General features: G+C 45.1%; 1 protein-coding gene across 1 annotated transcript in view; it reads right to left on the bottom strand.

Moving 5' to 3' along the window:
• LOC141127719 (trifunctional purine biosynthetic protein adenosine-3-like) overlaps window positions 1-14142 on the bottom strand; it is a 69143-nt gene that overhangs the window by 48811 nt on the left and 6190 nt on the right. Inside the window, exons 4-5 of the mRNA XM_073614466.1 lie at window positions 8326-8437; window positions 5592-5646 (exon numbers count right to left, since the gene is read on the bottom strand). Coding sequence (XP_073470567.1) covers window positions 5592-5646; window positions 8326-8437 — 167 coding nt within the window. The remainder of the gene's footprint in view (window positions 1-5591; window positions 5647-8325; window positions 8438-14142) is intronic.

The following is a 14142-nucleotide window of genomic DNA, read 5'->3' as shown; positions in this document are numbered from 1 at the left end:
TCAAGCACCGCATGGCATCTTTTGGCCTGCGTACTTGCGTAGCCCCTTGAACGCCTACGGAGCACCGCTGGTTCCGAGGAAGAGGCCATGGAGGAAGAAGAAGAGGAGGGGGTGGAGGAGAGAGGTGTGTCACAATCAGCATTTTGGAGGCGTGGTGGCAGAACAACCTCCAACACTACTGCACCTTGTCCTGCATCCTTCCCAGCTGCCAGCAGAGTCACCCAATGCGCCGTGAAACTTAGGTAACGTCCCTGTCCATGCCTGCTGGACCATGAGTCAGCGGTAATATGCACCTTACCGCTGACCGCCCTGTCCAGCGAGGCATGGACATTGCCTTCCACATGCCGGTAGAGAGCCGGAATCGCCTTCCGTGAGAAAAAGTGGCGTTTGGGTACCTGCCACTGAGGAACCGCACATTCCACAAACTCACGGAAGGGGGCAGAGTCTACCAACTGAAAAGGCAGCAGTTGAAGTGCTAGCAATTTTGCCAAGCTAGCATTCAACCGCTGGGCATGTGGATGGCTGGGAGCAAACTTCTTTCGGCGGTGCAGCAGCTGGGGCAGGGAAATTTGCCTGGTACAATCTGACGTCGGTGTACCAAAAGCAGATTGCCCACAAGTACTTGGCTGTGACACACCTAATTCTACACCTTCATTCCTCTCACTGCAGGTCTCAGAGAGGACTGAAGGTCTAGTGGGGTTGGAAATCTCAGCTGATGAGGAGCAAGGAGAGATCCTCTTTGTTCTTTGGTGTGGGTCTTTTAGATACGCTTGCCAACGAACTGCATGGCAGGTCAACATATGTCTGGTCAAGCATGTGGTACCCAAGCGGGAGATATTTTGGCCACGCGAGATACGCTTGAGACATATGTTGCAAATAGCAGCGGTGCGATCTGATGCACTCGTCTCAAAAAAGGCCCACACCAAAGAACTTTTTGAATAACGCGCAGAGACTGCAGCGCCCTGCACATGTGGAGCTTTGGGGTGTGATGCAGTCAATGTGTTGCCCTTAGGCTGGCCCCTGGAGGGCATCCTGCCTCGTTGGTGATGTGCTGCCGCCTCCTCCTCCTCCTCCTCCTCCTCCTCCTCCTCCTCCTCCTCCTCTCTCCTATCAGGCACCCACGTTGAGTCAGTGACCTCATCATCCCCTCCCTCCTCATCACTGGAGCAAACCTGGCAGTATGCTGCAGCAGGGGGAGCATGACTGCCAGATTGCTGTCCTTCTTGGGCACCCCCTCTGTCCGCGCTCATGTTACTGCCTTCATCGAGCTCAGTATCGTCATCAGAGCCTTCCAAACGCTGGGCATCCTCCTGGAGCATGTACCCAACACTGTGGTCAAACAGTTCGAGGGAATCCTCATGAGGACATGGTGGAGCTAGGGAAGGAGTCACTGATGACATTGAGCTGAGGGAAGAGGCCGCTGCTTTGCCAGACAAAGCACCCTGGGCATGGGTGAGAGAGGATGAGGAGGATGAGGACGGCTTGGTCATCCACTCGACCAAGTCTTCCGCATGTTGCGGCTCAACATGGCCAGCTGCCGAAAAAAAGGCCAAGCGTGTCCCATGGCCACGTGCTGATGAGGATGCACCGTCTCCACGACCAGCACTAGACACAGAGCCTGCTTGCCCTCTCTTATTGGCTTGTGACTGTCTGCCTCTCCTTCTTGGCCTTCCAGACATACTAATGGCCTGTAGCTGCACTAAGCTGGGATAGAACACCTGTAATTTTCTTCAAGTAGCTTTATATACTGTAACCAGACAAGCCTGCCTGTCAGTAGGAAGATAACAGGAACGGATCTAGCTGAACACTGTGAGCAGGACGCACTGTACTAAATGTAAATAGTCTAGCTGCCTGACCGTGGTACTAATAGGATCAAATAGAACACCTGTAATTTTCTTCAGGTAGCTTTATATACTGTAACCAGACAAGCCTGCCTGTCAGTAGGAAGATAACAGGAACGGATCTAGCTGTACACTGTGAGCAGGACGCACTGTACTAAATGTAAATAGTCTAGCTGCCTGACCGTGGTACTAATAGGATCAAATAGAACACCTGTAATTTTCTTCAGGTAGCTTTATATACTGTAACCAGACAAGCCTGCCTGTCAGTAGGAAGATAACAGGAACGGATCTAGCTGTACACTGTGAGCAGGACGCACTGTACTAAATGTAAATAGTCTAGCTGCCTGACCGTGGTACTAATAGGATCAAATAGAACACCTGTAATTTTCTTCAGGTAGCTTTATATACTGTAACCAGACAAGCCTGCCTGTCAGTAGGAAGATAACAGGAACGGATCTAGCTGAACACTGTGAGCAGGACGCACTGTACTAAATGTAAATAGTCTAGCTGCCTGACCGTGGTACTAATAGGATCAAATAGAACACCTGTAATTTTCTTCAGGTAGCTTTATATACTGTAACCAGACAAGCCTGCCGGTCAGTAGGAATTTAACAGGAACGGATCTAGCTGAACACTGTGAGCAGGACGCACTGCACTAAATGTAAATAGCAGGAACGGATCTAGCTGAACACTGTGAGCAGGACGCACTGCACTAAATGTAAATAGTCTAGAAGATAACAGGAACGGATCTAGCTGAACACTGTGAGCAGGACGCACTGCATTAAATGTAAATAGTCTAGATAGAAGATAACAGGAACGGATCTAGCTAAACTGAATACAGTGTATATATATATATGCAACACCTGGGATGCATATATATACACAATACACTGTAAGTGCAGCTAACTGACTGACTGTTCTGCCTAATCTATCTAACTCAAATCAAATGACACTGTCTCTCTCTCTCTCTATCTCTCAGCACACCGGAACACACACTACACAGGGCCGCCGTGCAGGCGGCCTTATATAGTGTGGGGTGTGTACTAAATGCCCTGAGCCGTAATTGGCCAAAGCCACCCTGGCTTTGGCCAATTACAGCTCTCTCTACTGACAGCGCTGTGATTGGCCAAGCATGCGGGTCATAGTGCATGCTTGGCCAATCATCAGCCAGCAATGCACTGCGATGCCGCAGTGAATTATGGGCCGTGACGCGCCACACGAATTTAGCGCGAACGGCCCATAACGTTCGCAATTCGGCGAACGATCGAACAGCCGATGTTCGAGTCGAACATGGGTTCGACTCGAACACGAAGCTCATCCCTAGACAGGAGCTAATTAACCTACCAGCAAGTTTTTGAAGTGTGGGGGGAAATGAACGCAAGCACGGGGAGAACATGCAAACTCCATGCGCATAGTGTGTGGGTGGAGCTTAACGCCCAAGTGGTGACCCACTCATAGTGGTTGCTAATGCCTACACTTACAGGCTGAAGCTGCTGTCACATGAGATCATTGTTAAGGAGCACTCTGTCTTTGCGGCGAGCATGTTTTACTTGAACAGTTTCCCCTTTCTGTATGTTTTTCTTATTTTTTGTGCACACCTCATGTTTGGCTGCTCTTTAGCTTCTCCCAGTTGTTGCAACACTTCTGAGTGGATACTGCTGAGCCTTTACCAGACTCCACCAGCACAACTCAACATGTCAACCACTCTCAGTGACATTACAAGCCTTCTGCCTGACAGAAAAAAGTAACTTCACATATTCCCAAGCTTTTCCACCCCAAGGCCTATCACTCACTCTCCACTTCTCCTCCATGACCTCTGAGGCTTGGTACATGGGACACCCTGTGGTGCCCTTTCCCTGTATATGGGGCACAGGTCGCTAGAGAGGAAGCCAAGCAGGCAAACCCCCTCACTACCAGGGCCTTCTGTCACCTTACCATGTCACCAATGATTTCCTGCTGGCTGGCTGCTTAAACGCCCAACATTACTCAGGTTGCCCCTAGCAACAGCAACAGCAATACAAACACTTCTCCTTCCACTGCAGGTTAGACCTTTGTAATGCATCTGCACTGACTTCTCTTCATCCCCATTCTTAGCCCTGTTCTTTGATACGCCATGCATGCATTCCCTTTTTAGGTAACTTCACCATTTTGCGAACCTCAGAACGTTTACTTAAAACTTTTTCAGTCACACACAGTAAAACAAAGTCTTTTAGAGATTTCCTCCATAAATTTCTCTAGTTCATCCTAACTTTAGGCTGCCCAGCATCATACCTTATAAATAGTGCAAAGTTCATAGAATAAAGTCCATAAGCCTTCTGTACCCCAACTGGGTACCCACCAAGGAGGAGCCCCAAAAGAGAGAACTGAGTTACATGTGGCAGTAGTCCTCCATGCAGTAGTTCCTCATTCAAGGGCCCAGTAAGGATGCCTTCCCTTGTATTTATAGCCCACCGCAAGGGGACAGACCCATGAACACCTGAGAGCTGGCGGCCTTAACCCCTTCCTAACTTCTGAGCAGCCTAGCAGTAAAATACACAGTAAACATAACCAGCACAAGGCCATACAGTAGATGACAAAATGATGTAGAACATAACCAGATATTACCCAAAGTAGGCACCTGCCTACAAGCGTCTTAGTTGGGATTTGAACCAAAGCCCCTAGTGAAGCAAGGCAGAACTGCTAACCACTAAGCCACTGCGATTATTTGGTGCTAACTGTAATATGTTGGGGTATATAAATTAGTATAAGAAATTATAGTTCTGAAGGAAAAAGGCAGAGAAACAAAATCTGTAGGGGCAGCTAAGTACTAGAAAGGGAAAGTAGATGATATCCCATAGCTAATGAACCAATATAACATGTCAAATTAATAATGTACAATAATTATCCTGTTTTTTTTTTCAACTAAAATTATTTTTAGAAGTCTCTAATGAAAATGTATTTGTTACAGGTATTTACAGTATATAGTGCTCACCATTTACACAGTGCTTTACATACTGTACATTCACAACAGTCCCTGCCCTCAAAGAGCTTACAATCTAAGGTCCTCATCTCACATACATACACATACTAAGGACAATTTGGAAAGGAGGCAATTAACCTACCAGCATGTGTTTGGAGTTTGGGAGGAAACCAGGGAACTTGGGGGAAACCCAAGTAGGCACAGGGAAAATATGCAAACTCCATGCAAATAGTGTCCTAGCCAGGGCTAGTAAGGGTATGGCCTTTGTAAAATGCTGCCCAACTTCACATGTTAAGCTGGTCATACATGGGTCAGTTTTTTTCATTCAGTCAGATGGTTGAGTAAAAACTTAACTGATTCCCCCATCCAGAAATTTGAGGTGGATGCAGGAATCCTTGTTGTGTCGTTGTATTCTGAAAGTGTCAGAATACACTGATCAGTGCTGCAGCTGATTGGCTGCATGCGCTGATGAAAGCAAACATTTCCAAAAAGACGGTTTATGAGAAGTCAATCAATAGATCAACTTCTCATGAACAAGAACGGCCATACATGGACCAAAGTTTGGCCGGTACCTACTGACCCAGCCAAATTTTGATCCATGTATGGGCAGCTTTACAAATATTTAGTATGGAGAATGAAGAATTCAATGAGTGCAAATAACTGTGTTACATCCAAATCCTTAAGTGGCAGCTCACAGATGAACTGTCCCTTAGCACACACACCTAAAAGTATAGAGAAACTTTAGACAAGTAGAAGAAATATTCTCTAGAGACTTACATAGAATTCTTCACCTTGCAAAAACTCTTCAACAATTAACGGCACTGCAGAATCTCCAGGTATCCAATCCTGGAAAAATGACATAAAATCATAATTAAATGACACATTAAATTGGTCTGAAAGAGCACTGTCTATTCTGCCCTGTTATCCAGTCAGAATAATTTCCTATTTTACGAGCTGAAAAAAGGTCAGCTGGAATCAAATTAATAGCTAGAGGCAAGATACTGTATATGGCTTTCCTCTAAGCCCCTCTTATGCAACAGATCCATAAATGTTTTAACCTAATAAAATGTGAGGACACTTAGTGAAGTATTTATAAAATATTTGCATACCAATTCACCCAGAGAAAGCAAATGTACATCTGTTTAGTGCAAATGGTGCAAAAAAAACCCCAAAAAAACCCCAAATGTTATTAGGCTTTTTCCAGTGCCATTTGAATGTTTTTTAGTGATTTGAAACATACAGTGCCTTGCAAAAGTATTCACACCTCTTTGCATTTTTTCATGTTTTGTTGCCTCACAACTTGGAATTAACATGGATTGTTTGAGGATTTGCATCATTTAATTTACAGAACATGCCCACAACTTTGAAGATTTTTTTTTTTTTGTGAAGCAAACAACAAATAGAACAAAATAACAGAAAAAGTCAATGTGCATAACTATTTACCCCCCTAAAGTCAATACTTTGTGGAGCCACCTTTTGCGGCTATCACAGCTCAAAGTTACTTTGGATAAGTCTCTATGAAGTTGCCACATCTTACCACTGGGATTTTTGCCCATTCGTCCTTGCAAAACTGCTTCAGCTCCTTCAAGTTGGATGGTTTGCGCTTGTGAACAGCAATCTTTAAGTCTGACCACAGATTTTCTATTGGATTGAGGTCTGGGCTTTGACTAGGCCATTCCAACACATTTGCATGTTTCCCCTTAAACCACTCAAGTGTTGCTTTAGCAGTGTGTTTGGGGTCATTGTCCTGCTGGAAGGTGAACCTCTGTCCTAGCCTCAAATCACACACAGAGTGGTACAGGTTCTGCTCAAGAATATCCCTGTATTTAGCACCATTTATCTTTCCCTCAACTCTGACCAGTTTCCCAGTCCCAACTGCTTTCTCCACAGCATGATGCTGCCACCACCATAATTCACTGTGGGGATGGTGTTCTTTGGGTGATGTAATGTGTTTGGTTTACACCACACATAGCGTTTTCTTTGATGGCCAAAAAGTTCAATTTTAGTCTCATCAGACCAGAGAACCTTCCTCCATACATTTTGGGAGTCTCCCACATGCCTTTTCACAAATTAAAAACGTGCCATTTTGTTTTTTGCTGAAAGTAATGGCTTTCTTCTGGCCACTCTGCCATAAAGCCCAACTCAGAAGCGTACGGCTTATTGTCATCCTATGTACAGATACATCAGTCTCTGCTGTGGAACTCTGCAGCTCCTCCAGGGTTACCTTAGGTCTCTGTGCTGCCTCTCTGATTAATGCCCTCCTTGCACGGTCGGTGAGTTTTGGTGTGGGGCCGTCTCTTGGCAGGTTTGCTGTTGTGCCATGTTCTTTCCATTTGGTTATGATAGATTTGATGGTGCTCCTAGGGATTATCAAAGACTTGGATATTTTTATAACCTAACCCTGACTTGTACTTCTCAACAACATTGTCCCTTACTTGTTTGGAGAGTTCCTTGGTCTTCATGGCAGTGTTTGGTTAGTGGTGCCTCTTGCTTAGGTGTTGCAGCCTCTGGGGCCTTTCAAAAAGGTGTGTATATGTAATGACAGATCATGTGACACTTAGATTGCACACAGGTGGACATCATTTCACTAATTATGTGACTTCTGAAGGTAATTGGTTGCACCAGAGCTTTATATGGCCTTCATAACAAAGGGGGTGAATACATACGCACATGCCAATTATCAGTTTTTTATTTCTGAAAAATAGTTTTATGTATATATTTTTCTAATTTTACTTCACCAACTTAGATTATTGTGTTCTGATCCATCACCTATAATTCAGATTAACTAAAGGCTGCAATGTAACAAAATAGATAAAAAGCCAAGGGGGTGAATGCTTTTGCAAGGCACTGCATGATACCACATTTGGCTATTAGATGGTGCCAAGTATCATAGACAATTCCTATGATTATGATATACAGTAAAACCTTGGATTGCGAGCATAATTCGTTCCAGAAACATGCTTGTAATCCAAAGCACTTGTATATCAAAGCAAATTTCCCCATAAGAAATAATGGAAACTCAAATGATTCATTCCACAACCATTTATTCATAGGTCCTTCAGTTTATAGTATTTATAAAAAGAATATAGCAATGTGATAGGTTGTGTAACCATAAAATGTCCATCCACAAATGGAAGCCTCCACAAGGGGATTAGAAGCAAAACCCGGCAGGAGCTACAGATTATAAATGAGAAGAGAGGCGCCTCTAAGTGTAGCAATATGTTTCTAAATGTTGTACCTTCATTAAATGTAACCATATTAGAGAGGACTCTCTTCTCTTTTATACCCAGTTGTGATATGACGCTACTTGTATATCAAGACATCGCTTGTATATCAAGTCAAGATTTATTAAAAAATTTTGCTTGTCTTGCAAAATGCTCTCAAACCAAGTTACTCTCAAACTAAGGTTTTACTGTATTGATTAAAGCTGTATTAAACCTAAAAGCATACATTTTTTATATTGCAGCTTACCAATTCTTAGATATGATGGCTGCATTAGTTTTCTTTGCTGAAAATGAACCTTACCTTTGTGAGGTGCTGGACAGCTCTACATGCTTCATCTTTATCCCGGGTGACATACAAGCATTCGCCTGATGTGAAAACACAGGTCTTTACCACCAGCACTGGAAAATCTGTGCTTGATTATAAGAACAAACTATAAGTATTCATTTATTAATGTACGGTACATATTATCTAAGTCAAAGATGTACCCATACAGTAAGTGAGAGTGCAAAGTCACCTGGGCAATCTCTGGCCAACATAATGCACTACTGACCTTTTTGTTAGAGGATAAAGAACCATGGACAAAGAACAGAAACCCAAGACAACAAATCAGTGGCCTTCCACAGTTCTGCCTGTCTCCAAACATTCTAAAGAAAGGGCCTGTTTACTGTCCTTTACACTTTTTTGGGGGACAGTGGCTATTGGGAGTAAAATATGTCCAGGCATCAGTGGGAGTAAACAATGCCCCATCTTTGGTGTCAGAGAAGAATTGCGCCACATTCTTGGTGTCAGTGGAAGAACATTTGCCCCATTGTTGGTGTCATTGGGAGGAATTGTGCCCCTTTGTGTTTGTCAGTAAATTAAATGATACTGTATATATGCACAATATCTCACAAAAGTGAGTACACCCCTCACATTTTTGTAAATTTTTTTTTAGATCTTTTCATGTGACAACACTGAAAAAATGACACTTTGCTACAATGTACTCACTTTTGTTGCCAGCGGTTTAGAAATGAATTGCTGTGTGTTGAGTTATTTTGAGGGGACAACAAATTTACACTGTTACAAGCTGTACACTCACTACTTTACATTGTAGCAAAGTGTCATCTCTTCAGTGTTGTCACATGAAAAATATAATAAAATATTTACAAAATTTGAGGGGTGTACTCACTTTTGTGAGATACTGTATATATATATATATATATATATATATATATATATAGGAAGGCCGGTTTACTGGCCTGAAGTTATGGGAGGAGCCTGGAGGGTATTTAACCAGACCACCCAGGATGGTCTGTGTCGGTTCCAGTGCGCGGTAGTTCACATCACAGGGCTGACTCTTCCCAGCTCACCTCATGTTCGGCAGTCTGTGCATTCAATCGCAGGTGCACTCCGGCTTTTCATTCGTGGTCTTCGTCGGCGGTTCCCACTCACGGTCGCAGGTAGTATCCAAACTTTCATGTCATGTGCAAAATCTTGCGGTTTATTATGCTTCCTATCCTGCACCCCTTTCGTGAAAGAACCTGCCCCGGAGTGTTGTCGCTCATGTCCCGACATCATTCGGCACAGGCATAGTACATTCGTAAAGTTCCTTCTGACAAATATACGATTCATTCGTAGACCCAAGCCTCCAGTCACTATAGGTCGTTCTCAATATCACTCGCAATAGGCTTCACTGGTTATAAAATTCATGGTCCATGGGGTTGCCATCTCATTCATTAGAAGATCAGCATGTATTGTTTGTATAGGTTTCTGTGGCTGATTGGGGTGTGGTTGAGCCCACCTGGTGCCTTCTCTGCACTTGATTAGCCTGGGGGGATGGGTGCTTGATAGGTGTTCAGTTTCACAGTAAGGGATGGCATACACTCTACAACCAATTTGTATCAGATACTCCTTACTACCGATTTATATCGGATTAATTTAATACGTTTTACAAACTGATTCATATCAGATGCATTGCAGAGGCCGACTCTACCAACTCACTGCATGTCCTTCAAGATTGGTCGTAGGTTTTCATCAATTGTCCCACACTCACTGTCGCAGGTAGCACTTGTGCTTTCCTGCTACCGAACCGTTACTTTATGTTCCCCTTCGTAAACCACCTACAACTTTGTAGGTCTTACTCGGTTATTCGCACATCCGTACTTACTGCCTTTCTCCGTTCCTCATTCGAGCCCAGTCGCATCCGCGATGTTACGACTCATGACAGCCTCCACTCGGCACCACTGGTATCTTACCGACTAGGTGGTAAGAACCGTATGAATAAGCACAAGCCACCTTCGGGAACAAGTCACTTACAACGAATGTAGTCGCAACATCGGCCCTATGATTTAGATCCTCAGCAAATCACAAGCCCCTTCAACCACTAACACCGTCAGCCGATCCGAGTCCAGTCGCAGCACCGGCTCAACGATTCGGATCCGGAACACAAGCCCCATCGTCACCTTACATCCACAACCGATCTGAATCTAGTCGCATAATCAGCGCAAAGATTCGGATCCTCTACAAAACGAAGTCCACCAACCGATCCGAGTCCAGCCGCAGCACCGGCTTAAAGATTCGGATCCTTGGCAATACAAACATCACCAACCAATCCGAGTCCAGTCGCAACACCGGCTCAATGATTCGGATCCTCAGCATACACAAGCACTCACCAACAGTGTGCTTCTTTCATCCAACCGATCCGAGTCCAGTCGCAAAACCGGCTCAATGATTCGGATCCTCAGCATACACAAGCACTCACCAACAGTGTGCTTCTTTCACCCGACCGATCCGAGTCCAGTCGCAACACCGGCTCAATGATTCGGATCCTCAGCGTACACAAGCACTCACCAACAGTGTGCTTCTTTCATCCGACCAATCCGAGTCCAGTCGCAACACCGGCTCAGTGATTCGGATCCTCAGCATACACAAGCACTCACCAACAGTGTGCTTCTTTCATCCGACCGATCCGAGTCCAGTCGTAACACCGGCTCAACGATTCGGATCCTTAGCATTACAAACCCCACCATCCAATCCGAGTCCAGTCGTAGCACCGGCTTAACGATTCGGATCCTTCCCAAACCAACTTTCACCAACTGATCCGAGTCCAGTCGCATACCGGCTCAATGATTAAAGATCCTTGGCATTACAAACCCCACCGTCCAATCCGAGTCCAGTCGTAGCACCAGCTCAACGATTCGGATCCTTGCCAACCCAACTTCACCGACCGATCCGAGTCCAGTCGCATACCGGCTCAATGATTCAGAATCCTCAGCATTACAAACCCCACCGTCCAATCCGAGTCCAGTTGTAGCACCAGCTCAACGATTCGGATCCTTGCCAACCCAACTTCACCGACCGATCCGAGTCCAGTCGCATACCGGCTCAATGATTCAGAATCCTCAGCATTACAAACCCCACCGTCCAATCCGAGTCCAGTTGTAGCATTGGCTAAACGATTTGGATCCTTGCCAACCCAACTTTCCCTGACCAATCCGAGTCCAGTCGTAGCACCGGCTCAATGATTCAGATCCTTGCCAAATACAACTTTCACCGACCGATCCGAGTCCAGTCGTAGCACCGGCTCAATGATTCGGATCCTCTGCGATACAAAGCGTCACTGACCGATCCGAGTCCAGTCGTAGCACTGGCTCAACGATTCGGATCCTTGCCAACCCAACTTTCACCGACCGATCCGAGTCCAGTCCCATACCGGCTCAATGATGCAGAATTCTCGGCATTACAAACCCCACCGCCCAATCCGAGTCCAGTCGTAGCACCGGCTCAATGATTCGGATCCTCTGCAATACAAAGCATCACCAACCGATCCGAGTCCAGTCGCAGCACCGGCTCAGCGATTCGGATCCAGCAATCCATACAAGCCCCCTCGTCATCTCACATCCACAACCGATCCGAATCTAGTCACAGCATCAGTGCAATGATTCGGATCCTCGGCAATACGAACTCCACCAACCGTACAACTCCACCGACCGATCCGAGTCCAAATCGCAGCACCAGCACAACGATTCGGATCCTGGCAATACAAAACTTCTTCGACTGATCTTTCACAAATAAACCCCACCGGTGCTTACACCTCAGCCCGGTTTGAACTAGTTGCATCGGCGCTTATGAATACAGTGGATCTTAGGATTCAGATCTTCAGCCTTACGTGTATTAAAGCATTAACATTCACAGACACGCATCTCATCATAACTCCTTGCAATCGCTGCAAGACACGCATCTCATCATAACTCCTTGCAATCGCTGCAAGACACGCATCTCATCATAACTCCTTGCAATCGCTGCAAGACAAGCATCTCATCATGACTCCTTGCAATCGATGCAAGACACGCACCTCATCATGACTCCTTGCAATCGCTGCAAGACACGCACCTCATCATGACTCCTTGCAATCGCTGCAAGACACGCATCTCATCATAACTCCTTGCAATCACAGCAAGACACGCATCTCATCATGACTCCTTGCAATCGCTGCAAGACATGCATCTCATCATGACTCCTTGCAATCGCCGCAAGACACGCATCTCATCATGACTCCTTGCAATCGCCGCAAGACACGCATCTCATCATAACTCCTTGCAATCACTGCAAGACACGCATCTCATCATAACTCCTTGCATTTGCTGCAAAAAAAAAAAAACACGCATCTCAGCATATACCCATTTTGCAATCTCTGTAAAATATGCATCTCAGTACAAAATCCTTGCAATCGCTACAAATACACGCATCTTACCACATACCCGTTTGCAATCACTGCAAAACATGCATCTCAGTATAAACTCCTTGCAATTGCTGCAAATACACGCATCTTAGTGTTTACCCACTTGCAATCGCTGCAAAACACGCATCTCAGTATAAACTCCTTGTAAACGCTGCAAAACACGCATCTCAGCATTTACCCATTTTTTGCAATCACGGCAAAACATGCATCTCAGTATATACTCCTTGCAATCGTTGCAAAAACACGCATCTCAGTATATACTCCTTGCAATCGCTGCAAAACACGCATCTCAGCATATACCCATTTTGCAATCTCTGTAAAATATGCATCTCAGTACAAACTCCTTGCAATTGCTACAAATACACGCAACTTACCACATACCCGTTTGCAATCACTGCAAAACATGCATCTCAGTATAAACTCCTCGCAATTGCTGCAAATACACACATCTTAGTGTTTACCCACTTGCAATCACTGCAAAACACGCGTCTCAGCATATACCCATTTTTGCAATTGCTGCAAAACACGCATCTCAGTATAAACTCCTTGCAATCGCTGCAAAACACGCATCTCAGCATTTACCCATTTTTTGCAGTCACGGCAAAAAACACGCATCTCAGTATATACCCCTTGCAATCGCTGCAAAAACACACATCTCAGTATATACTCCTTGCAATCGCTAAAAAAAAAAAAAACATGCATCTCAGCATATACCCATTTGCAATCGCTGCAAACATGCATCTCAACATATACTCCTTGCAATCTCTGCAAGCACACTCAGTGGCGCTCATACAGCCCACTTCATCTTTTTTAGTAGCACAAAAAAAAACCAGACTCGAGGTGACCCTTATCTCACGCCTCCTAGTGTTTCTCTCCCAAGTACAAGTTCCTGACTAAATCCTTAAATTAGACGTGCCAGAAATAGCGGATCTGCCCAGATGGAATGAATTTCTCATCAACTGGAATGGTATGTCAATGTTCATTCCGTTAGCATCTCCCTCTTCATCTCAGGTAGTCACGGACGCCGCAGCCTCCACAGGTCCTCGCGTCAATTTTTGGCTATCTTTGGTTTGAAGGGCCATGGCCATCAGAAATCCTTTCGATTCCCGGCTTCAGTTAGTCCTTTTCTTTGTTTGAACTCTACCCCATTATTGCAGCAGCTCATGTCTGGCGCAGTAACTGGGCAGGACAAACACTGTCGTTTACCACAGACAACCAAGCCACAGCTAGTATTATAAATAAAAGCAGGTTCAACTCGCTGGCCATCATGGCCTTCCTAAGCAGGATGGTGCAACTATCCCCACAGCACCAAATAATGTTCGCTGCATCTACATCCCAGGCAAATGCAATACTCTGGCCGACGCACTACCCGTTTTAAACTTTGCGTTATTCTTTCG

The sequence above is a fragment of the Aquarana catesbeiana genome, linkage group LG02 (genome assembly GCF_042186555.1).
Source record: "Aquarana catesbeiana isolate 2022-GZ linkage group LG02, ASM4218655v1, whole genome shotgun sequence".
Lineage (NCBI taxonomy): Eukaryota > Metazoa > Chordata > Amphibia > Anura > Ranidae > Aquarana > Aquarana catesbeiana.
Note: the sequence above shows the minus strand (reverse complement) of the source record. Positions and strands in the feature narration are given on the sequence as shown.